The following is a 26266-nucleotide window of genomic DNA, read 5'->3' as shown; positions in this document are numbered from 1 at the left end:
AGGACTATGCCCTCTCGAACCATAAAATGACACTTCTCCCAGTTCAGCACTAAATTAGTCTCTACGCACCTCTGAAGTACCATCTTTAGGTTCCTCAAACAACTGTCAAATGAGGGTCCAAAAACCGAGAAGTCATCCATGAATACCTCAATGCTTTTCTCCACCATGTCTGAAAAAATGGCCAGCATGCACCTCTGAAATGTGGCTGGTGCATTACATAACCCAAATGACATCCTTCTGTAAGCAAAGATGCCAAACGGGCATGTGAAGGCCGTCTTCTCTTGGTCTCTAGGGTCCACCGCAATCTGATTATATCCCGAGTATCCATCCAAGAAACAATAATACGCCTGCCCTGCAAGTCTGTCCAGCATCTGATCCATGAAAGGTAGAGGGAAGTGGTCCTTTCGGGTGGCCTCATTCAGCTTGTGATAATCGATGCACATTCGCCAGTCAGTGACAGTTCGTGTTGGTATCAAGTCATTCTTCTCATTCCGTACCACTGTCATTCCACCTTTCTTGGGAACCACCTGTACTGGGCTTACCCAAGCGTTATCAGAGATGGGATATATGAGCCCAGCCTCCAAAAGCTTGAGTACCTCCTTTCTGACCTCTTCCTTCATTATTGGATTTAGCCACCTCTGGGGTTGTCAGACTGGCTTGTAATCCTCTTCCATCATTATTCTGTGCATGCAATAAGCATGGCTAATTCCCTTGAGATCCAATATATGTCATCCAATAGCTTCCCTGTGTTTCTTGAAGATATCTACTAACCTGTTTTCCTCTTCTGTCGTGAGTGCATTGCTGATTACTACAGGCTTGTCTTCCTCCAAGAACACATACTTTAGATGATCGGGCAATATCTTTAACTCTATCTTCTTCTTCTCGGATGGAACTTTCTCTTCTAGCGTCTCAAACTTGGCTTCTCCCTCAGGAATACTGTCTTGTTGATCCAAGTCTTCCAAGCAAGCCTTTAGATCTTTCTCCTCTTCACTGGTTAGACAGTCCAAAGCATTTACCATTGCTTTCTCCAGTGAAGACTGTGGTGTCTCGAGAATACTGACATCTTCCTTATCAATCTCCTCTACTCTGAAACACTTCCAACCTTCCTGTGGATACTTCATTGCTTTGAAGAGGTCGAAGGTGATCTTCTGATTGTCAATACTCAACTCCAAGTTCCCATTCCCCATATCCACCACACAGTTGGCAGTCAGCATGAATGGTCTGCCTAAGATGAGGGGAATGTCTGTGTCTTCTTCGATATCCATTATGACAAAGTCCACTGGAAAAGTAAAATGGCGTACCTTGACTAGGACATCTTCTACCAACCCGTACGACCTTGTAATCGAGCGGTCTGCTAGCTGAAGCGTCATCTTGGTAGGATCTATCTTCAGATTCCCAATTCTTTTACACATTGACAAGGGCATCAGATTGATGCTTGCTCCTAAGTCAATGAGGGCCTTGTTCACCGTCTCCTTCCCTATGGTGCACGGGATGGTAACACTTTTGGGGTCCTTAAACTTCTTGGGTAGCTTCCTCTATATTATAGCGTTGCAGTTACCCCCTACCACAATGTTTTCATTGTCAATGTACTTCCCCTTCTTGGTGAGGATTTCCTTCATAAATTTGGAGTAGAGGGGCATCTGTTGTAAGGCTTCCCCGAATGGCATAGTGATCTCCAGCCCTTTGAATATTTCCAAGAAACGCTTGAAGTAGCGTTCCTTGTTCTTCTTGCTGGGTACCACAGGATATGGGAGATCTTGTGGTAGGGTTGGTGGTTCTTCTTTCCTGGCTTCCCGCGTTTTCTGGCTCTTGGTTGTAGGTGGTGATGCCACCTTCTCCTCTTCTTCTATCCTTTCTTCTGGTGTCTCTGTCCTTTCTTCCTCTGACCGGTCTTCTTCTTCAGCCTTACCTTCCTCCTATGCTTTCTTCTGCCCTCGAGTCAGCACGGTCTTGCATTCTTCCTTTGGGTTCTTCTCCGTGTTAGCCCCGAAAGTTCTAGTGGACCGTTCTGCTTTGTCTTGTGCCAATTGGCCCATTTGAACTTCCAAATTTCGAATGGCTGCATCCGTACTCTTTTGATGGGACCGTGTTTCCTGGATGAATTGCAGCAGTAGTTCTTCTATATTGGTGGGCTTTTCTTGCTGATTGGGGCCCTGACTGGGATGATGGTATGGCGGTTGGTATGGCTGTTGATTCCTTTGATCCTTGTACTGGTTTCCCTGATTCCTCCACCCTGAACCTTGCGTGAAGTTTCTTCCTTGATTGAATCCCGGTGGTCCGTGATTGAATCCTGCTCCCCTTTGGTGGAATCCGGATGAGTTCCCCTGGTTGTAACCCTGGAATCCGCGATTCGGTATGCCCATATAGTTTACTTCTCGAGAAGTATCCTGTTGGCTTACACATTGTCCAGGCTCATGGGTTCCTCCGCATGGGGGACATCCTTCTACCTGCAAAACAGACGAGTGGGAAGAACTTACCGCTTGTAATTGTTGAGGTAATTTGCTGAGGGTTTCGATAAGGGCTTCGATCTGCCTCGTCAACAGCTTGTTCTGTGCCAATGTCGCATCCTGCGTGCCAAGTTCCAAAAGGCTTCTTTTTGTAGGCACATAGCTACGATCACGAAGGATTGCTTGATCACTGGCTGCCATGTTCTCGATGAGCTCCATCGCTTCTTCGGGAGTCTTCAGTTTGATTTTTCCCCCTACAGATGCGTCTAGTAGCTATTTCGATCGAGGTCGCAAGCCATCGATGAATATATTCAGTTGTACCGGCTCGCTGTATCCGTGTGTCGGTGTCTTTTGTAACAGCCCGTGAAAACGGTCTAGTGTTTCGTTAAGGGACTCATCCGGGAATTGATGGAAAGAAGAAATCTCCATTTTTCCTTCGGCGGTCTTCGACTCTGGGAAGTACTTCTTTAAGAACTTTTCCACTACTTCTTCCCAGGTTCTTAAGCTGTTTCCTTTGAAAGAGTGCAACCACCGTTTTGCCTCTCCTGCTAGAGAAAACGAGAAGAGGTTAAGCCGTACCGCATCTTCTGGGACTCCAGCGATTTTTACGGTGTTGCATATTTCTATGTACGAGGCAAGGTGAACATATGGATCTTCACTTGGAAGACCATGGAAGAGGTTCCCTTGGATTAGCTGAATAAGGGAATGCGGGTAGGAAATATTGGCGGCTTGCACCTCCGGTCTTGCAATGCTCGTGAAGAACTAAGGAGTGGCGGTATTGGAGAAGTCCTCTAGGGTGACTCTTCGTGCCGATTTCCCGTCCATTTCAGCGTGATGTGGAGAAAGAGGAGGTGAGGTGTAACTGCTTCCTTCTGTGTCTTGTTCCCTTCTTCTTCTTGCAGCGTTGTTACGCCGACAAGTAGCTTCAATTTCTAAGTTGATAGGGACAACGTCTCCAGATGCAGTCCTAAGTCGCATAAAAACAAAAAGGCACTACCCGTGCAATTATGGAAGAGAGAAAGAATAGAAATAAAGAGAAAATACTAATAGAATAAGCCAAGAAAAGAAGAGTTGGGCTTACAAACTGATATAGTATGGTAATTAAGTGCGAAAATAAAATCCTCGGCAACGGCGCCAAAAACTTGTTGAGACTTTGGCAAGTGTACCAAATCGCTCTCAAGTAGTATAACTCGGAAATCCGAGTATCATTTCCGCAGGGACTTTATTGCACTTTATTAAATATTTCTCAATTTGTAAATATGAGTAAAGGTAATAAAGACAGAAATAAATGCAGAAATAAGGGTGGTTACTAAATCAAATAGTTTAAAAGGAAAGACAATTAATAAAGATGCCAAGACCGGGCAAACCCAATTGGCCTACGATGCATGTAAATATGATATTCATTACCAATGCACTGGTATTAGTTCTACCCACATCTGTTAATTACTTGCCCCTGATGCCTCACGTTGACAAGCCTATTTTAACTACCTATCTCCCAAATGCTTTTGCGAAGATTCAATAATTAAAATGCATTAAGGTTAAGTTCCAGATGTTGCTTAAATGCATGGGCAGCGAGTTATCATTCTATGCCTAGCAATGCTAACCCAATGATTCTTTTCTTAAATTGTTCTGTTAGGTGTTACCCTTTCCCAAGCGTATAACTCCTAAAACTAATGCATGCATTAATTCTTAAATCCTTATTAAGAAATACCCTCTCCCGAGCAAATAAAACCCAAAAGAGATTTAAGAACAAATGCAAGATAACAAGAAAAGAATGAGAACAGAAAAATCTGGAATAAATTCCCTTTGCATTGATAATTCTTGAAACACACCGTACATCGTTGGCTTTTTAGGTCTGCCAAGCCCTAGCTAGGGGATTAGCCACTCATGGCCATTGAGGGCTTACAATTGGGGGTGAAAGAAAGTATGGGGATGATAAAAACAAAGAATAATGAGAGAGAAGGGAGAGCTCAGGTTTGGAGTGCTGAGAATAGTGCTCTGAGACGAGGTGATGATTCCTTGGGACTGGCTCTCTATTTATAGTTCCTGAAGTGGGCTTTTGAGCCTTCGTAGTCACGCTCAGCGTGACACCTCGCGCTTAGCGTGTTCAGATCGCGCGCTGGGCGCGCCCTGCAGGCTTAGCCCTGTACTTCTGTTGGATCGCGCGTTAGGCGCCTAGCTGGGCTTAGCGCGCGTAACGGTTTCTGCTCCGCCACGCTTAGCGCCTGCATTTGGTTGCTCGCTTAGTGTCTGACTCGCGCTTAGCGCCACTGTTGGGCTGGGCCTGCTTAAGAATTCCTTCTTTCTCTTCATTTCTGTTGCCCTTTTTGCTTAATTTAACCTCATTTTTCGTATCTGCAACCAGAAATTCAATTTAATTAATTTTTCAACTTTTAATTACAAATAACTGCTAAATAATTAATTTTAAGCCAAAATTTGACTATTTAACTACTATTAATTCACAATTATTTAGCAGTTATCAAGAGTCTTTGCACCTTGGTTAGCAGGGATGTATCTATGTGATTATTTGCAGCCTTCTGATACTTTTGAGGTTTGTTCCATAGGGAAATAGTAGATATTGTTTCTTGTTGCGTCTAAATTTATTTCCATGTCTGATTTGGTTTGAAGACCAACTACTCCTGTGTTGGGTCATTTTGCATTGCCTGTATTGTTGCTGAAAAAAGGTTCTTTGTCTAAATGTTTTGAACTGATACTTCCACATGTACATAAAGGGACATTATTGTCTTGACGGGATAAATAATTTATTGATTTTGGGATGTCCAAAATAATATTATCCAGAGCCTTTGAACAACTACCTAATCAAGCCTCTACCCAGAGATTTGCAAACAAAGCATGCGTGTATTTAAGTATTCACATGAATAGAGGGGCATGAATTACATTACATGATTTTATTCTCAAATGTCAAGTTAATTGCAGAAGCAGCTGTCTGGCCTCTGTTAAAAGCAAAGTAATATGATGATAATGTTGTTGGACACTCATGAAAACCAAAAGCAATGAGGAATAGAGCAGCACACTTATGATAATGTGATTGTTTACCACGACCAATTTATCTATATTAACCGTTTTCATTCTCTAGAACCACTTTCTTGTTGTAGCCTCTACAAGCTTGTCACTGTTGGGAACCTGTACTTTTATTTTTATTTCTTAGTAATTACTATCAGACTTGTGATTTTCATTTCTTAGGGTTTAAAAGATCATAGTATGGAATTATTATCCATGAAAGCTCCAGCTGATGTCTCTACAATTTTGGAGCAAGAGAAAGAAGAGATATCTTTCAAAACTAAATCTTTCTGGGATGTGGTAGTGCCCTCCTATTCAGAAATTCAGCTAATGGAAGATGGAACATGATGGCAGAAGCGAGACTCCAAGTTAGTATAACCTTTATAGATAAATTTTTTTCATAAACATTAATAAAAATTAGGAAAAAAAATATGTTTTTAATACTTATACTTTCATGAAACCCTGGTGCAAGGGAAATCTTTAGTCCTTGATAGTTGATAGGCACTCGGTAATATTTGTAAGAAGCAAACAAGACAAGTAGAGACGGGAATTAGTGGATAACAGGTCCCTATAAAAGAGGGACAAAACAGTTGACAGGATGCTAGGCAGTTACTAACTAAGAGGTTTGTAAGGAGAGACCTGGGGTGCTCTCAAACTCACAGTACGCATACACTGTATTCTTTCTGAGATTGGTGAGTAGGATTCTTGGGCTGTCTCTTCCCAGTTCTTGCATTTTTCCTTGTTTCTTTTCCCTAATCCCAGTTGAGTCTATTAGTTCTATAGCATTCAATGTCCACCAGCTATAACTATATGGCAAATGCTAGGGCACTAGTTAAGGAAACAAAAACAGAGCATTTATTATATCAGAAATACAGAGATCGTTCAATGCCTTTTTCATTTTTATATTCTGTCACTCATGCTTTCTGGGTAGAGCTGGATATATGCATCATAATACTGAAAGTAGCATTGTTGTATACTACTGGTACATACCTTACCACTGACTTATGACAGGATCCTAAAAGAGAGTGTTTGCTCATTTATATTCTTTTGCCTGGTTGATTTTTTTCCCCTCTTGTACCTTTTCTTTCTTCTCTATATAACATTTTCTTGTGAAATTTGGGTGTGTCATGCTATTTTCCCTGAATGGCAATTTGCTAGCTGCAAGCAAAACACCTATTTATTTGAGTGCAATGATTTGCAGTTCACCTAAAGTGAACATTCGCCTTATTTTTTCTATAGCTCTAAGTAGTAGCCTGTTGATTGTCGGTCCTAAGTAGCAAATTTATTGCATAACTACCAGAAGTTCTTAATAGAAAAATTATATTTCTATGATGTTTTGCACGTCACTGATATAAATTTTTGTGAATGCGTGGTGAGTTTGCCTCAATTCCTAGCTTGAAGGATACTTCAATGTCAAACATTGAAATTTCTTTGCTTAGACGCAAGTCACAATTAAATAGAATTGAACTTCAGACTTCAGAGTATGTCATTTGCTGCTTTTCTAGAAACATGCAAATCTAAGGGGTGTTTACTTGTCATCTGTTTTTTTTTGTTTTTTTTCATTTTCTGTTTTTATTTTTAGCATGTATAGCATGTTTCAAAGTATTTCTGTTCCCATCTTGATTATATGTTGCCTTTTAAAAATTAAAACCAAGAATAAGCTTTCTTTTGTGATTGTTTTATTTTAAAAATTTTGTGAAATGTCTAATTCAAAAATTGTCGTTTTGGGGGGAGAGGAGGAAACTAATTCTTATTTCTTCTGTTGATGATCAGCACACCTACAAACAAGCTTTGCAATACTACAAGATGATTCCAAAACAGAACATGACATCTAATCAAATATCATTGTCATCGAACCGATCTTCGTCTCCGAATTCCTGCAATGGGTCAATGAACAATGAGAATGAGGTAAACTGGTGTGTGTTGTTTTTCTTTGATTCATGAATGTTGGATTGGATTGACGTGATGTGCTTTCAAGGTTTGGCATGTCCAGGTTTGTATAAAGATTTCTTTTGGATCTATTTAACAGGTGAAGTTCAAAATTGCATCATGTCACAGTTTTCTGAACGAGAATAAAGCAGCTCTAGTTCAAAACTGGTGAGACATTTTTTTTTTCTGTCTCATGTCTTTCATATTCTCTTGAAGCTCATATATCATATGCATTTTATTATGAAGCTCTTTTCCATATTTCCATTCTGATTGTTTGCTTTCTCTTTGGGCAGTATTGATTGTGTTATGGACTTATGCAATTGGCTACTTGCTTTAAGCTTTGTGCATTTATGTCTTTCATATGATCTACATTGAGTTTAAGATGAAATTCTTTGTTGATGCATTTTTGCCAGAATTGTCCTTATGTTCTTGAGGCTATCACAGATTTAGTAGAACTTGGGTCTACTGCAAAGGACATCATTTTATTGATTGCCCAGGTTTGTTGATAACAAGCTGAAAGAAATTTGTGGACTCAGTAAATTATGTCATTTCTTTCTCTTCTTTAGGCAATTATGAAGTCAGCAAAAAAAAACTAAGAAACTTCACTCGATGTGCTGATGTGTTCTATAATGCTGAGTATGGAGGATGGAGTATTTATAATACTCAGTCCTCTGGGTTAACCAAAGCACTTCCTTAGGTGGATTTCGGTTCCTTTCCTTTTATTAATTAGATTTATTAGGTGGAAAGAAGAAGGAACAACTGTTGACCTAAATACTAAGTCTTTCCAGATACCGAGTCTTTTGCAACAGGATGTTCTTGGTTTTCTATGCATGATGATGATTTGGGAAGGATCATGCATTTTTATTGCTAATTTTCTCTTTCTTAATATTGTTTTTAGTGATGAAACTTGTTGTCAATCCATACCTAACTTAAGCTTTTAAGAGAGTTGGCTCTTTACATGGTTTCAAAGTGTCTATCAGCTCGTGATCAATAGTTTGATCCTTGTTTACCTATTTTTCTTCCTTAAATTGAATTTCAATCTGCTTCGGGCTTCCAATTTAAAAGGGTTTTTGTATGAAGGGGGATACTAGAGATAAAAGCAATAATTCTTGGGCTGCAACTAATAATGTAGTTTTCAGGATAGTTAATTGGTTCTGGACAGAATTGATAGTTAACTCTGATTTAATCCCCCCCTATATGTTTCCTGGTTCAAAATAATATATGCTGAGGTCTGAGGATATATTAGTTAATAAAGTTACTTTTTTTTAATAATTAATGTCATTTGTCCATTTATTTATATTGACATGTAAGATTTAAGCAGCTCTAGTAGTATAATGTGTTTGTTGTCATGGCAAATTATTACTATTGTAGTAGCTATTGTAGTTTTTGATCCTTGGTCTATTGGAGCATCATTTTATAGGTGCCTGAGTATTCAGTCTTTGACAAAGATGGTGCTACCTGGTGATTTCTTATTTTTTCTTACTAATTGTGAAATATGAATTGTCTTTAATTTTAGTTATTTTTAATGTTTTGAATATTTTTATATGTATGCACTAATTTTTTATTTTGATACCTCTAATTTTTCTGTAGATTCAGTGTATAGAATATTTTTATAATTCAAATATTTAATTAAAATCCTGTTAATTTTATGAGTAATTAAATGAGTGGTTACTTTTATTCTGTTTTATAAGAATATTTTTATAATTCAAAAACTTAATTAAAATCTTGTTAATTCAAATACTTGTGTTTCATAAGGAAATTAGAGTAATTAAATGAGTTGCTAATTTTATTTTGCTTTATATTTATTTTATAGAAAACACAATTAATTCCTAGTTTTGTTTAGGAGGACTTCTTCCGTAATAGATACTAAAACTTAGGGTAGCAATCTTATTTGGATTGCATGCCTTATTTTGATGCCATTGCACGCGCTTTTGACAAAAAAGAAATGCATGTATTGAAGTCTATTCTATAATGAAGTATAAAAGTGCACTTTCTTGTAAGACTAACAAGAGAAGCTGTGGGTAACTAAGCCTTGCATCACTTAATTCAAGTGCCTTAGTAGCATAATAAGAAGTATAGTAGTTTACTCCAATAAAATTAAAGGACACTCTTACAAGCTTCATCTGATTGGGAGAGAACTTTGGCAATCAACTCCCTGATCGTTACGTAGAAGAGTTTCTAAGTGAAAAAATTATAATTTATTTTGCATTTAAAATATACAATAGTAATAAATAGAAAAAAATAGATTTGTGTATCCGGATGTGCATTCTCAAAGCAACAATTCTTAAACAATGTGAAGACTTTACGATAAATAGAGAAAAATAGATTTGCTATAAACTCTATGATGAGTGAAACTCTAAAAAGTAAATTCTCCTTTTACTTTCCAGGTCTAAAACTAGACTTAAACTTTTCTAGTTTGCAACGGATGCATTTTGCCTTAGGTATATGTTTCTATTTATGATGTTAAAGAGTTACGGATTTGAGCCTTCTTTCAATGAAAAAAAAATTAAATAATTTCATATCTTTTTATCTTTGTAAAAATAAACATGATCTCATATATTTTATTTTAAGAAGCTTTGTGGTTAGACAAATATATCACATGATTAATTATGATAATTAATCACATTCTAAATAGGTAGCAATAGAATATTATTCTTATTCTATGGACAACTTTCACATTTATAAAATAATATTCCTTTTATATATTAAATATATTTTTGGTGCTAGCAAAAAATATAATACTATTTCATTAAAATATTTATTTGATTAAATTAAATTCTTCAATTTAAGTATCAAATAAATTATTTTCTTTTGCAAAGATTAAAACATTCGTTTGTGTGACTCTATGGGTTTAATACTAAACCGATAGTAAATTAATCATAATTAATTTACCAATCAAGGTAGGTGTCTAACAACACTTTTTGATGTCCGGGTAACATGAAGTAACATCTTATTCTTTCAAGAACCAATAGAAGAATAATGTAATATTTCATTTCATTATTTATAGCTCAAGTTAACTCTAGAGTATAGTATCATTATCAAACTCTAATAAGTTAATACATTTAATCAATGAAGGACTTAAAAAACTCTTTTCTTCTTTTGTTGAATTGTCCCGTCCAAGGCCTTAATTCTATCATAGAGCTCAAACTCATTATCTAAATTTGATGGATTCCTTCTTGATTAATCATTAATTTTACAAGTATTTAATCATATTCAATATTCATTCAAATAGTACTCTAAGACATTAGGTGTTCAAAATTAAAATATAATAAATAACTTGTTAATTAATTTGATAATCTCATATCAAAGAAAACTATTATATTTCTTCTTGAAAACTTCCTATTGACACATCAATGTAATATTAACTATTAAAAATTCTCAATTGAGTTAGTTCAATGATGACATCCACATATACATCATCTATATATGCAATTTAATCGACAAGATCTATTAATCTTTATCCAATAAAGACTAATACATATATATTGGATTATTGATGTTTTATTCAAAATAATCTTACGATAAAGAATAATTTAGATTAAAATTATAAAGGACTTGTTTCTTATTATCATAATCTCTATTATGATAACAAGTCTCTAATTTTAATCAAGGACTTGTCAAATTAATAATTTAATAAAACAATAAATATGATAATAAAATAAATTAAGAACAATTCTTTGATAACATGATGGATTAGATCTTGTACATACATATTTATCTCCAACACTCCCTACCAAAGATCACATGGAATTGGGATATTCTCCAATTATCAATGGCTCCATAAACCTATAATATAATATATAGAATTAACAAATATATTGAATTCTACATAAAAAAAACAAATATATTGAATTGTTTATTTGTAGATTAGTATATATACACATTTTATTACATTCCCTAGCTAGTTAAACTATTATGTCAAAAACATATTATGGCATTCACCATTGTCTAACAAGATTTTGAATCTTCTAGAATTAAGCAAAATATCATTGTACTGATGACAAAAAATGAAAAAAAAAAATAGGTACACTAGTTAATAATTAGGTCTCTTTTAATAAGGCTTGATGACTATGATACTATAGTTGAGTTCTACATAAGATTTTAGGTTCATAAAGTAGTTACCATCCAAATATAAAATCAAGGGCTCTTTCTGTAACATCCCATTTTTTCATAAATAAATTTTTTTTTAGTAAAAATAATAAAAATAAATAAATAGAGTAAATAATAGGTCGTAAATGCCCCTAGCTATAAATAGCAATATGCTAGGTTTTTCAGACTGATTCCTCAGCCTCCTCTGCATCTCATTTTCGTTTTTCCCCTTCTCCTCTCAAAACCCTTTCTTTTTCCCGCAGCTCACTAAACCTGTCTCAGAAAAACGACAATCTCGGACTCATTCACCGTTGGATTGTCGTGAAATTTAAACACAAGGTTCACAACCCAATTTAGAGCATTCTCACCATTGGAAATTTCAAAATCTTGTCTGAGCTTATAGGAAAACCCTTCGCATTGTAGCCTTTTAATTTTCCGCAGAAACCCAAAACTGTCTTGGTAAAACTATGATCCCGGTTTCGTTAACCGTTGGATTTTCATGAAATTGGATATGTTGTTCGAAATTCAATTGTACACACTTCCACCGTTGGGATTTGCGAGATAATATTCATGGAGGGAGAAAAAGGAATCGCATGAAAATAGTACAAGTGGAGGTTTCAATCTCTTCTCCGTCTCTCTGACGTTTGGGAATTCTATCGGAGCAGTCGGAGGAATAACTGAAGGAATCTCAGTGAACCGCTAGAGATGCTGCTATCGCTGGCTGAAGACACGTGAGTCCGCTCAGGGATGAGTTATTCACAATTGGAAATTAGTGAGAACATGTGTAGGGATCCTTAGAGATATCAATTGGAATGAGTTTTGGGGTGTTTTTGCAATTTTCATTTTATCCTTATCATTATTACAATGAATTATATATGTTTGATAGGCCAATTGTTGTGAAATTGATATGCTATTGTGTTGAATGTGAACCCTATAAATCGAGTACTTTTTCTAATTAATATGAATTGATGAAATAAAGGAGAAATTTAGAGAGAAATATTGATTTTGTATTTTCTCTTTTTCTTGCTGTTTAGGTTTTTATATATAATTAAAAAAAATTAATATCATAATTGAAATTGACCAAAGTGTTCATATAATTATTTAGAATTTGTGCATTGAAAGCTTACCTTGTAATTTGTGATTCAATATGATGTATGTTAGTTTATATATATATAGAGGTAGTTATTTATATTAATAATTTATGTAAATAATATTGTAGAGTGTTATAGTATGATTCCAAAAATTATTAAGTGTTGGAGTTTGAGAATATTATGGTTAAATTTGATGAACATGTGTATGTTATACCTTATGAATATCATTAGGAATGTTATGAGATGGTTGATATGATGTTATGAGATGTTAAAGTGTGGACATGATATTTGATTGTAAATAAGCGGATGTTATGAATTATACAATAACCCGACCAGTATTTATGCACAGTGTTAAAGAGAAAGTGTAGGTTCCTAGTTAGGAACCAGTGTTAAATTGTAGCGCTATTGTGTTAAACATGTTTGAAACATGAGTGCGAGGTCATGGTATTGTATAATTCATGAGCAGTGCTTATAAATGAAATATGTGATGAATTGTGGAGTAATATGTTGCCTTGAGATTATGATATTGTTATTGAGATTGAGTAAAAGTGTAAAGTAGAACAAATGTTGAATTGTGAGATACGTGAAAACATGTGATGGTGGATTGTGACATTATGAGATGTGAAATGGTGAATGAGTTTTGGTTGTGAATAAGTGTGTGATTAACTCTTGATGTGACATTATTTGTGTTGTAAGCTGTGAATTAATAGAGTGAATAGGTTGTACTCCTTCTGTTTTAATGAATATAAGCAATGTTTCCTGTGTTAATTCACCTCTTGTTCATGCTACTACATTTACTAATTCTCAATCTCCATAACACTCTATTGTTCCTAATATTATACCTACCAGCAAATATGCTTTGTGGCATACAAGGTTAGGCCATCCTCATTACCAAGCTCATGCAGAAGTGCTGAAAACTTGCAATATTCCTATACCCCCCAAGTCTCTAGTTGAATCTTGTACTGCCTACTGTTTAGGCAAATATCACAGACTGCCTACCTCTTTATCCATTACTGTGTATGCTCAACCTTTTGAGTTAGTAGTTTGTGACTTATGGGGACCAGCTCCTATCCAGTCTTTAGGAGGTTATACCTACTTCTTGACTTGTATAGATGCCTATTCCAGATTTGTTTGGGTCTTCCCTTTGAGACTTAAATCTGACACACTTACTCAATTTGTCCAATTCAAGACAATGGTTGAACTTCAATTCAACTGTAAAATTAAAGTTGTTCAAAGTGATGGAGGAGGTGAATTTAGGCCTTTCACCAAGTATCTCAATAACCTTGGCATTACTCATAGGTTTACATGTCCCCACACCCACCACCAAAATGGCATAGTTGAACGAAAGCATCGTCATATTGTTTAAACAGGCCTAGCTTTATTAGCTCACTCTAATTTACCTCTCAAAATGTGGGATCATGCTTTTGTCATAGCTGCTTACCTAATTAATAGGATGCCTAGTATGTCTCTTGCCAACCAGTCCCCTTATTTCAAGCTACTTCACAAAATACCTGACTATTCTCATCTTAGAGTCTTTGGCTGCGCTTGTTTTCCCTTCCTTCGTCCCTATAATGCTCATAAATTGGAATTTAGATCCCAAGAGTGCATATTCCTTGGTTATTCTACCATTCATAAGGGTTATAAATGCCTTGCAGCTATTGGCCGTATTTACATCTCTAGGGATGTTCTTTTTAATGAAACCAGATTTCCCTACTCCATCTTATTTCCCTCTTCTTCTTCTGCTACATCTACATCATCTCCTCATACTTCTTCTGCCTGGTCTATACCAGCAGTTCCTGTATCTGCTATTCCTCTTACTCAAGTCAGTTCTGTTCCTACTACACCCACTACCTCTGTTTCTCTTAGCAGCCCTATGTCTGCCCCTATTAACACTAATGAGGTTCCTACTACACCCATTGCCAATTATCCTATTATAACACCTTCCAATGATGCTTCCCCTGCTTCTGAAAATTCCTCTTTACACTCTCCCATCACTCCCTCTTCTCTCACCCCTATCACATCTGATATTGCAGAGGCCAGCACCATTTCTCCATCCTCTATTCCCGCCACCAGTTCTCTTCTCAACCCTGTACCAACCCCCCAACAACCCTCTATCCATCCTCATAACACTCATCCCATGCAAACTCGAGCCAAGAGTGGCATTACCAAGCCTAAAATTCATCCCATTCTTTTACTCACTCATATGGAGCCTACTTCAGTTGGTCAGGCCTTGTCTTCTCCCCATTGGTTTCAGGCCATGAAAGATGAGTATCATGCATTGTTAAAGAATCAGACTTGGACCTTGGTGTCGCCATCTGTTTCTAGGAAGCCAATTGGCTGCAAGTGGGTTTTTAGGGTGAAGGAGAACCTCGATGGCTCCATTAACAAATATAAAGCCAGGCTGGTAGCTAAAGGCTTCCATCAGCAAGCTGGCACTGATTTTACAGAGACATTTTCTCCTGCCGTGAAGCCTGTTACTGTCAGAACTGTCCTTACTCTTGCTGTTACTCACAAGTGGCCTATACAGCAGATTGATGTGAACAATGCCTTCTTAAATGGCACCCTTGAGGAGGAAGTTTTTATGCTGCAGCCTCCTGGGTTTGAAGCTGCTGACAAGACACTTGTATGTAAGTTGAACAAAGCAATTTATGGACTAAAGCAGGCCCCTAGAGCCTGGTTTGATAAACTTAAAGGATCCCTTATGAATCATGGTTTTCTTGCTAGCAAATGTGACCCTAGTCTATTTCTCCTTCACACTGCAAGCTTAACTATAATGGTGCCCGTATATGTTGATGATATCATCATAACTGGCAATTCTGCATCTTTTATTACTGCTTTAATCAAGAATCTGAATACTGATTTTTCCCTCAAACAGTTGGGTAAGTTGGATTCTTTTCTTGGCATAGAGGTAACACACTTGCCTAATGGCTCCCTCCTTCTCTCTCAAGCCAAATATCTGACAGATTTACTTGCTAAAATTAACATGCTCAATGCTAATGGCATGCCTACTCCTATGGTGTCCACAAGCAAATTGTCTAAAATTGGTTCGCCAGCTATTTCAAATCCCACTCAGTTCAGATCTGTTGTGGGGGCTCTTCAATATGCCACTTTCACCAGACCTAAAATCTCATTTTCTGTCAATAAGGTTTTCCAATTTTTATCTAATCCCTTGGAAGAGCATTGGAAGGCAGTTAAAAGGATATTGAGGTACCTTAGTGGCACTCTGCATCATGGCTTGCTAATTCAGCCTGCCTCACCTCACCAGCCTTTGTCTTTGCTTGGGTTCTGTGATGCTGACTGGGCATCAGACCCTGATGACAGAAGGTCCACCTCAGGAGCATGTGTGTTTCTTGGTCCAAACTTGATATCTTGGTGGTCTAAGAAACAACAGTTGGTTGCTAGGTCAAGTGCTGAGGCTGAGTACAGAAGTGTGGCTCAACTTGCTGCAGAAATTCTATGGGTGCAGTCTCTCCTTCAAGAACTTAAATGCAGACTTCTCACTCCCACAATTCTCTGTGACAACCTCAGTACCGTTACCCTTGCTCATAACCCTGTGCTGCACAATAGGACCAAGCACATGGAATTGGATATATTCTTTGTGAGGGACAAAGTGCTCTCCAAGAATCTCATAGTGAAGCATGTTCTAGCCCAAGATCAATGGGAAAACTTACTAACTAGGCCTCTCTCAGCAGTGAAATTTCTCCCTCTGCGTGACAAACTGCGTGTGATCAACAAACTCAGTCTGCTTGATGCACCCTCAGTTTCTAAGGGGGGATAATAGAGTGAATAGGGTAAATAGTTTGTTATGCTATTATGCAATATTAGTTTGTTATGCTGCTATGCTGTTATGCAATAGTTTGTTGCTGCTCTATATAAGAGCATTGTATTCATTATTTCAGATGTGATCAATATATGAGAAATAGACTTTACTCTCTCTCTTTCTCTTTTATGATATTCTATCATGAATTGTACAATAACCCGACTAGTGTTATCTTGAGAAAAGTGTAAATACGCAGTGTTAAAGAGAAAGTGTAGGTTTCCTATTTAGGAACCAGTGTTAAAGAGAAAGTGTAGGTTCCTATTTAGGAACCAGTGTTAAATTGTAGCGCAATATGTTGTACGTGTTTAAAACATGAGTGTGAGGTCGTGGGTATTGTATAATTCACTAGCAGTGTCTGTGTGCTAAAATGATTTTAGGGGTTGGACCTGAATCAAGAGGGACAGGCCCTGACGGACTCTTCGGAGTGTAGGCCTTGGAGGTCACCGGGTTTGAGTGCTCCTTTAAGCCTATGCTGATCCCATATGGTTGGAGCATTCTCGCAAAACATCGTGACCCTGACTGGTTTCCCTATGATCTTACTTAGTGAGAGTGACCTGACAAACCCATTGTGTGGTGTGTCTTGTTATGTACTCCTAAGCGCCCTAGGGTGATTTTTCACTGACATGGTACCACATTGCATATAGGCTTGAGTCTTAGCATAACTGTCTCATGCGCTTGCTAATTGTTTATTATGAAATTGATGTGTTATTATGTCTTGATCATAGCGTGTGATTCTTGTGTAATGTGATTGATGATTGAAAAGTGAACTTTGAATGACAAAGTGGTGGAATTACGTGAATTACGTGTAACTAAGTTTTATTTGGTTTATATGATATGTATATCTATTTGTCTTGTTTCTCTATTAGTTAGGAATGTGATAACTCACTCCCCGTGTGTTATTTGTGTTTGGATCCTGTGATGATCTTGAACTTTGTGTTTGGGGGAGCAGATAACTAGGTGAATTGCTTTAAGGAACCATGTGCTGAAGGACGTCGGGAGACAACGCTCTGATAAGACGTGGCATTGGGGTATAGGGTTTTATAGACGGCCTGGTTTGAGCCGAAGTGAATTTATTATTTATTTAGAAAAGTTTTATGATGATGTTAGAAAGGTGAATGTGAGCTTGCTACCCTCTTGAAAGGCTTGTATTTAAATATGTTTTAAAAACTTGAATTAAGTTTAATTTTTTTAAAATTATTTCTTTTATTATTAGTACATATATGTGTGGGGTAGAGGGTGTCACACTTTCTGCAACATCATGATCCAACTCTGTATCATAGGGTGGCACTATCTAATGACATGCTAGCGATATCCCTATGATACCCTTTTGAGATGCCTAAATGTACGTGAAGAAAAAAAGTTAAGTTTAATTAAATAAGAAAATCCATACACTTGGTACTTAGTCTTATAGATGTTGACAGCAACTCCATGAGCAAGTAACTAATTATGAGTTACTATATAGGGCTCAAAGGCTGAAAAACCTCCAATATAATCTTTGTTTTGCCAAGTTGAACATCTTCCCATGTGCTGAAATGCCATCAGCATAGCCATATTTGCTAAATGTCCATGAAAATGTGGAATTAATTAAAGAAATTTTATTCAATAAACACAAAAGAGTTCATGTAGGCACGTTAATCATCAAAATTAAAAACTTATCAAATAAGGGTATGAAAGCATTTCTAGTTCAAAATAAGGTTGTTCAAGTTTACAAAAGAAGTCAAGTTAAGTAGCAAAATAAAATAACCTAAAGTGACATGTTTGGAACATCATGCAATTAAAACACAAACCCATGTCCTAATGTCATATCCTATCAGAGCATTACATCCTGACGTCCTCTAGCACGAGGTTCTTTAAAGTAATTCATCTAGTCAACGCTCACACGAACACAAGGTTCGAGTTCATCATAGGATCCCAACACAAATAACACAAGGGAAGTGAGTTATCACATTCTTAAACAGACAGAGATAAAGAAAGACACACATATATATGGTATAAGTATAACAAGGTCAACTTAGCACAATTCACATCATTTTACCACTCATTTTGTAACATCACTTGTCCCAAGGATTTAATCACCGAATTAAATTTTACACCTTCACATTAATCACATATTTAGAACAACAAATCTCAAGTACAACACAACGTCTCACACTGAAAAAATTCATTACCCACCATCACGTAGTAAGTCACAATGATCATTACACAAGCGTTATGCAATAAATATACTAAAACTCAATCCTATATGAAATGTGGTACCATGTCAGTGAAAAATAACACTAGGACACCTAGGAGTACATAACAAGATACACCACACAATGAGTATGTCAGGTCACTCTTACTAAGTGAAATCATAAGGTGACCAGACATGATCACTCTGCTTTGCGAAAATGCTCTAACCTTATGAGATCAACGTAAGCTTAAAGGAGCAATCAAACTGAGTGTATTTACCTCCAAGGCCTAGACTCTGAAGAATCCATTAGGGTCTCACCTTTCTAATTCAGGTCCAACCCCTAAAACAACTTTTGCATGCTAACACTACTCATGAATTATACAATACACACGACCTCACACTTATTTTTCAATTACATTTAACACAATACACTACAATTTAACACCTCAGGTTCCTAACTTAGAACTCTGAACTTTCCTTTTAACACATCACACATTGCGGTACAATTTAACACCTCAGGTCCCTAACTTGGAATCCTACACTTTCCTTTTAACACCTCATTCATAAATATTTTTCTCAAGGTAAAGACCAGTTGTGTTATTATATAATCACAACTCACAACACAAGTAATATCACCTCAAGTATTAGCCACACACTTGTTCACAACCAAATTTCATGTCTATAATTTTAACATCTCATAATTTAACACATTCAATTTATCCCTTACACACAATTTCATGATCCCAATATAACAATTTTTCATGCTAATATAGTAAATTTTGTCCAAAATACAAACAAATTATACAAAAATGTTTCTCACAACATGCGAAGTAAAATCCCTTAAATAATTTCAAATAATCATATTAAAATCAAAGGAATCAAAATCATTTGTCAAAAACACGAAAACACTCAATTTTATCAACCAATTCGCATCAAGGCATCAATTGGTCCATCAAACACAACAATTTCGTAATTATAATTGTAAAGGAAGAATTACAATATAATAAACATTTTAAAATAAACCCAAATTTGATCATCTAAGGATCTCTACATATATCTATTCTAACCCCAATTGCGAAAAATTCATTCATTACCTCTAAGAGGCTCACGTGTGTAGTCTGATAACGATAGTGACGTCTCTAGTAGTTCTCTAAGATTCCTCAGGTTTTTCTTCAGGTTGCTTTGTTAGGGTTTTCAAGCGTTAGAGAAAAGGAGAAGAGATTGAAGCCTCACTTTCATTGATCTGCCTTGATGTCCGAACCTGGTGTATGCGGGATCATAGTTTTAATGAACAAGTTTGGGTGTATGCGTGAAAAAGAGAGAATTTTGGAAAAAGAAGAAGGGAAAATAAATTTGAGAGGAAGAGGGAGTCTAGGGATACTCTCAACCTATTATTTACTCTATTTTTCTTTATTTTATTATTTATAAAGAGAAACTTTATTTTACTCCCTATCAAATGAATAAATAAAACATCTTTTTATTTTTTAAGAATATATATTTATTTTATCTACCTTAAAATCATTATTTTAATTAATAATTTTTTTCCTTATTTTATTTATTTTAAAATAAAATTATTTTTAATTTATTTTAAAAAAAATGAGATATTACAATGAACAAAGTAGATCATATTAGTTAATTAAAGTATGTTCACCCAAATATATTTTGATTTTTAGCTATAAGAGATGTGAGCTACACTATATTATGACTTAAATAGCCACCATATTCGTCTTCTATGGCTTGAGGAAGGTCCCAATGATAAAAGGTCTCGAAGGATTTAAGACCTGCATTATTGATGTCAACTAATTAAGGTATGTAATTGTTTCTGTTTTAAAACTAATTGAATTAGTGAAAATTAAAATTAATAAAAAGAAGAAACATTTGCACCAATAGTACTAACTGAGCTGCCTATGTTTAATCTCAAATAAGAATTCATAAAAACAGATACGGTTCAAGATGGTTAGACACGGTTTCAATACGACTCAAGGTGTTTCAAATACAGCACCAATATGGCTTATGTCACTTTTGTTTTTTGTTTTTTTTTTAAATTTGATCGTTTTAACTTTAGGATATTTAAAATAAAAAATTCCAAACATGCACAAAACATAACTCGATTTCTCAAATCAAAACACAAATAAAAACACGATATACTCCGTCTCTCTTATCCAAGCATGGCAACTCGTTTTCGGTAGTCTTGAATGTTTGCTAAAACAAAATTTTCATATTTGCAGTGTTTTAACACCAACACTTTTATATTTTATTTTACATTCATATATAATTTTTTATTAACCTATCCAAGTATTGTATCCTTAATTTCAAAAAAACTTATCATATCCTCATGTCCGTGTCATATCGTACCGTGCAATCTGCCCAAATATACAATATCGGATTCTTATCACGTTTCATGCATATGATGCCTTGGGCAGTCTAAACTTGTACATATCTGTAAATATGTCAATTGTATTTTAAATCTATAATGAACAATTAAATTCGGATATAGGATTATTTTCAATTGTTGACAATTTCTTTAAAATAATTAATGAAATTGAACAGGAAATTTGCTTTTGACCGTTGTGATTTTCAACCGGGTGTGGAATATTGTATTGCAATACTCCCAAGAAATTTGTTATGTTGACAAGGTTGTCTCTCCCATTTATTTTTGTTTTTTTTTTTTTGTGGAAAATTCTCGATACTGTCATAAGTGGAAAATGATGATTTTCAAAACTGCTCAAGCTATCCCGTGCTCAGAATCAACCTATATGAATTTACCTTTTTTTGTATGGACACAATGTTGTGAAGTGTATTCCTCCCACTGCTTGTGGCCTCTCTAAACTCAGAATTACCGGTCTTATTGCTTTAGTGGCCACTACTCTATTCTTTCCGACTTGGATAACCTGTTTTGGCCATGTTTCCTTCTTCTCCTCAATCAATTGATTACAATTTTTTCAATTGATCGAACTTTGTTTCTGCGCCATCACTTTCAACATCTGCCATTTCTTCCTCAATTGTTGACCACAGTGTGGTTGTGTTTACCTTTTCAATCTCTAATGACTTTGAATTGTTCTACATTTTGTGACTTATATGTACCAATCCTTGTCTCTGATTTTCAGACTTGGTGAAAATTTGTTATCTCTCCCTGATGCATCATCCTAGCGAGCAAAAGCTGCAGCTATTGAATCTTATGTGACTTTGATTATTGCAAGATCATACATGGTCATAATCTGAAATTTCGCATTGATCTCCTTGTGGATCCAGTACTTTGGACTAATTGCTAGTGTATGAGTGTTATTTATTTCAAAATAATTGAGTGGTAGTTCTTACAAGAAGAAAATAGAAACAACCAGCGTAGAAACACCTTGACTCACTCTGCCAGAGATAACACTCCTCAAAGAAAAATCCCTGCCCAAAATATAGAAATATGTCGCACAAACACTGAATTCCCCTTGCTTGCCTCTCTTGCAATCTGTTTCGTTAAGCATCCAATCCTCTTGATTGCCTCTCTGCATTCTTTCCTATATAAAAATCAGTGATAGATAGGTTCCTAATATTGACTCCATTACTTGGTCCATGCCTTTGTTTTCTTTTTTTTGTTAATGATTAATATTTGAAGAAGGATTTAGGACCATCTTGGTCCCTAAACAGTTGTTACCATCTAGCAATGCCTTTTTTAAGGCATATTATGCTGTTTATAAAAAGAAAATGAATACTGACACTTTTGCCGAAACAAAATCTAGATATATATTTTTTTCTCTCCAAAATTCAGTGATGCATGCCATCTGTCTCTAAAATATTGTTCCACATGCATTACGAATTATTTTATGTTTTCTTATTTTCACATCACAATAGGCTGTTATTATGTAAAACACCACCTTTGCACTATGAAACAGAATGGATGAGGGGTGGAATCAAATCCCATTTAACCTGACTGATTTCACCAAGATAACTCATGAGAAGATATACTTCTCTGATTGACTCTACGTTGAAGAACTACCGCCGGCCAAAGTTCAAATTGCACCTTCCAATGCAAGTTACAAATCCTTTCATTTAAACTACTAGTTCTTATATGTTTATATTTTGGCTAAAATATATTTTTTTATTCCTGTAAAATAATCAAAGTTTGGATTTAGTATGCAAAAAAATTTGTTCATTTTTAGTTCTATACAAATTTAATGTGTTACTTTTTGATCCGAGCAAAGGATTGTGAGATTTCTCATCTATTGCTTATCCACTAAAAACCCAACACATGTAGTTCTATTATGACTTTCTCTTTCCCCGATTCTTTCTCCTTTCTTAATCTCCTCCTATCTTGCTTTCAGATTTGAGGGAGCAAAATGTGTCGCTTTTCCTCATAGCATGATGACATTCCTTCGAGAGAGAAAACACGACGTAGTAGTACGTGTGTGAGACCACTAGTTAATCTAATGCGTCCCTAACTACTGCTAAGATAAATCTATGAGTATCTGGAAAAGCTTCTCAATGATTTTATTCATTCATATGGCGGATACATATATAGTGGAATTACAGGGAACCAAATACTATTCTATTATAACGAATATAGCTTGTCTCGCTACCCCCAACACGCCTAACTAACTTAACACGTAATCACGAAGATGTGTGGGCCTCTAGTGGATTCGAGAAGTTCCACGTGCTTCCTTGGTTCCTGTGGCATTAATGGGCTGCATGGGTGTCTCATTGGGCTGCATGGTGGCCTCGTTGGTGCTTATCTCGCTATCATAATCCTCCATGTGACACCCTCTACCCCTCACATATATACTAATAAAGGAATAAAAATTCAAATATTAATTAAAAGTATTTTTAAAAAAATTTTAAATATTAGCCTTTCAAAGGGGTTAAAGGCTCAAATTTACTTTCTTCTGCATCATATTCAAATTTGTCCAAATAAATAATAAAGTCATCTCGGCTTAAACAATGTCGTCTAAGCTTCATACATTTAACATAGAACCTATATCCTAATGTCACATCCTATCAAAGTGTTGTGTTCCCGTGTCCTCTAGCATGAGATTTTTCATAGTCATCCACCTATTCATCTGCTCTCCCAAACACAAAGTTCAAAATCATCACAGGATCCAAACACAAACTACATACAAGGAGTGAGTTATCACATTCCTAACTAATAGAGAGAAACAAGATAACATGTAGGTATAAATATCATATAAACAAAATACAACTTACTTAAGCATCACTCACGTTATTTCACCACTTTGTCGCACAACATTACATCGCAACACCACACATTTCGTTCATTTTCAACACATTCATGTACTCAAGGATCAAAACACAATATCATCAAATCAATCAATATCGATCAATACACAAGCGTTATGCAACATATACACTAAGACTCAATCCTATATGCAATGTGGTACCATATTAGTAAAAAATCACGGCAGGCACCTAGGAGTACATGACAAGACAAACCACACACTAGTAGGTCAGGTCACTCTCACTAGGTAAGATCATAGGGAGACCAGTTAGGGTCACAATGTTTTGCAAGAATGCTCCAACCATATGGGATCAACATAGGCTTAAAGGAGTACTCAAATCGGGTGACCCCCAAGGCCTACACTCCGAAGAGTCCGTTAGGGTCTTTCCCTCTTGATTCAGGTCCAACCCAAAAAACATTTTAGCACACAGACTCTATCTATGAACTGTACAAAACACATGACTCCTCAATTGTTCTCAAATATTTTTAACTCGTCGCCTTAAAAGGGACTTAACATCAACTCGTCGCCCTTAAAGGGACTTAACATTAACTCATTGCCCAAAAAGGGACTTAACGTTAACTCGTCACCCTTAAAGAGACTTAGCATTAACTCATCGCCCTTAAAGGGACATATAGTCGTGTGATTGTACAATTCATAGTTCATACTCAATGCACACAACATCTCACTTGTGACACCCTCTACCCCGACATATATATAAATAAACAAAATATATAAAAATATCGGTAACCAAATTCACACGGTTAAAAGGTTTACATTCACTTCACTATTATCAATTAAAACATATTCGGCTCAAAATAAGGCCGTCAAAATTTACATAGATATTTTGTTAAATCAGTGAAATAAAATAAAATAGACTAACATCATGCAATTAATATAAAAACTTATATCCCACTATCACATCCTATCAGAGCGTTGTGTCTCGACGTCCTTCAGCACAATGTTCCTTAAAGCAATTCACCTAGTCATCTGTTCCCCCGAACACAAAGTTCAAGATCATCACAGGATCCAAACACAAACAACACACGGGGAGAGAGTTATCACATTCCTAACTAATAGAGAAACAAGACAACTAGATATACATATCATATAAACCAAATAAAACTTACTTACACGTAATTCACGTAATTTCACCACTTTGTCATTCACAATTCACTTTTCATCCATCAATCACACTTTTCAATCATCAATCACATTACACAAGAATCACACGCTCTGATCAAGACATAATAACACATCAATTTTATAATAAACAATTAGCAAGCACATGAGACAGTTATGCTAAGACTCAAGCCTATATGCAATGTGGTACCATGTCAGTGAAAAACCACCCTGGGACGCTTAGGAGTACATAACAAGACACACCACACAATGGGTTTGTCAGGTCATTCTCACTAAGTAAGATCATAGGGAGACCAGTCAGGGTCACGATGTTTTGCGAGAATGCTTCAACCATATGGGATCAGCATAGGCTTAAAGGAACACTCAAAGCCGGTGACCCCCAAGGCCTATACTCCGAAGAGTCCGTCAGGACCTCTCCCTCCTGATTCAGGTCCAATCCCTAAAATCTTTTTAGCACACAGACACTGCTCGTGAATTATACAATACACACGACCTCACACTCGTGTGTTAAACACGTACAACATATTGTGCTACAATTTGACATTGGTTCCTAAATAGGAAACCTACACTTTCTCTTTAACACTGATTCCTAAATAGGAAACCTACACTTTCTCTTTAACACCGATTCCTAAATAGGAAACCTACATTTTCTCTTTAACACTACGCATTTACACTTTTCTCAAGATAACACTAGTCGGGTTATTGTACAATTCACAACTTACAACACCAATAATGTCACATCAAGAGTTAATCACACACTTATTCACGACCAAAACTCATTCACAATTTCACATCTCATAATGTCACAATCCACCATCACATGTTTTCACGTATCTCACAATTCAACACTTGTTCTACTTTACACTTTTACTCAATCTCAATAACAATATTATAATCTCAAGGCAACATATTATTCCACAATTCATCACATATTTCATTTATAAGCACTGCTCATGAATTATACAATACCACGACCTCACACTCATGTTTCAAACATATTTAACACAATTGCGCTACAATTTAACACTGGTTCCTAACTAGCAACCTACACTTTCTCTTTAACATTGCGCATAAACACTGGTCGGGTTATTGTATAATTCATAGCTCACAATATAATTAATGTAACATCAAGTATTAAACACGTCCACTTATTCACAATCGAATATCATGTCCACACTTTAACATCTCATAACATCACATCAACCATCTCATAACATTCCTAATGATATTCATAAGGTACAACATACACATGCTCATCAAATTTAACCATAATATTCTCAAACTCCAACACTTAATAATTTTTGGAATCATACTATAACACTCTACAATATTATTTA

At 36.0% G+C, this 26266-nt stretch overlaps 1 protein-coding gene across 1 annotated transcript; it reads right to left on the bottom strand.

The window, feature by feature from the left end:
* Positions 1 to 728: 728 nt before the first annotated feature.
* LOC114386180 lies at positions 729 to 1667 on the bottom strand. The gene is made up of 2 exons (XM_028346170.1): positions 1559 to 1667; positions 729 to 1477 (listed from the first exon to the last, which is right to left on the bottom strand). Exons 1-2 carry the CDS (start codon positions 1665 to 1667, stop codon positions 729 to 731), a joined length of 858 nt encoding a protein of 285 aa, XP_028201971.1.
* Between the last annotated feature and the right edge of the window lie 24599 nt (positions 1668 to 26266).

This window comes from Glycine soja, chromosome 15 (genome assembly GCF_004193775.1).
Source record: "Glycine soja cultivar W05 chromosome 15, ASM419377v2, whole genome shotgun sequence".
NCBI lineage: Eukaryota > Viridiplantae > Streptophyta > Magnoliopsida > Fabales > Fabaceae > Glycine > Glycine soja.
This window is presented reverse-complemented; position numbering and strand designations above follow the sequence as displayed.

Bases quoted from the DNA above. Each gene is read 5' to 3' on its own strand.
- LOC114386180 (XM_028346170.1), bottom strand. From the start codon at position 1,667: ATGCCATTCGGGGAAGCCTTACAACAGATGCCCCTCTACTCCAAATTT. The intron at 1,478-1,558 runs GTAACTGCAACG...CGTGCACCATAG, and splicing joins TGAAAACATTGTGGTAGGGG to GGAAGGAGACGGTGAACAAG.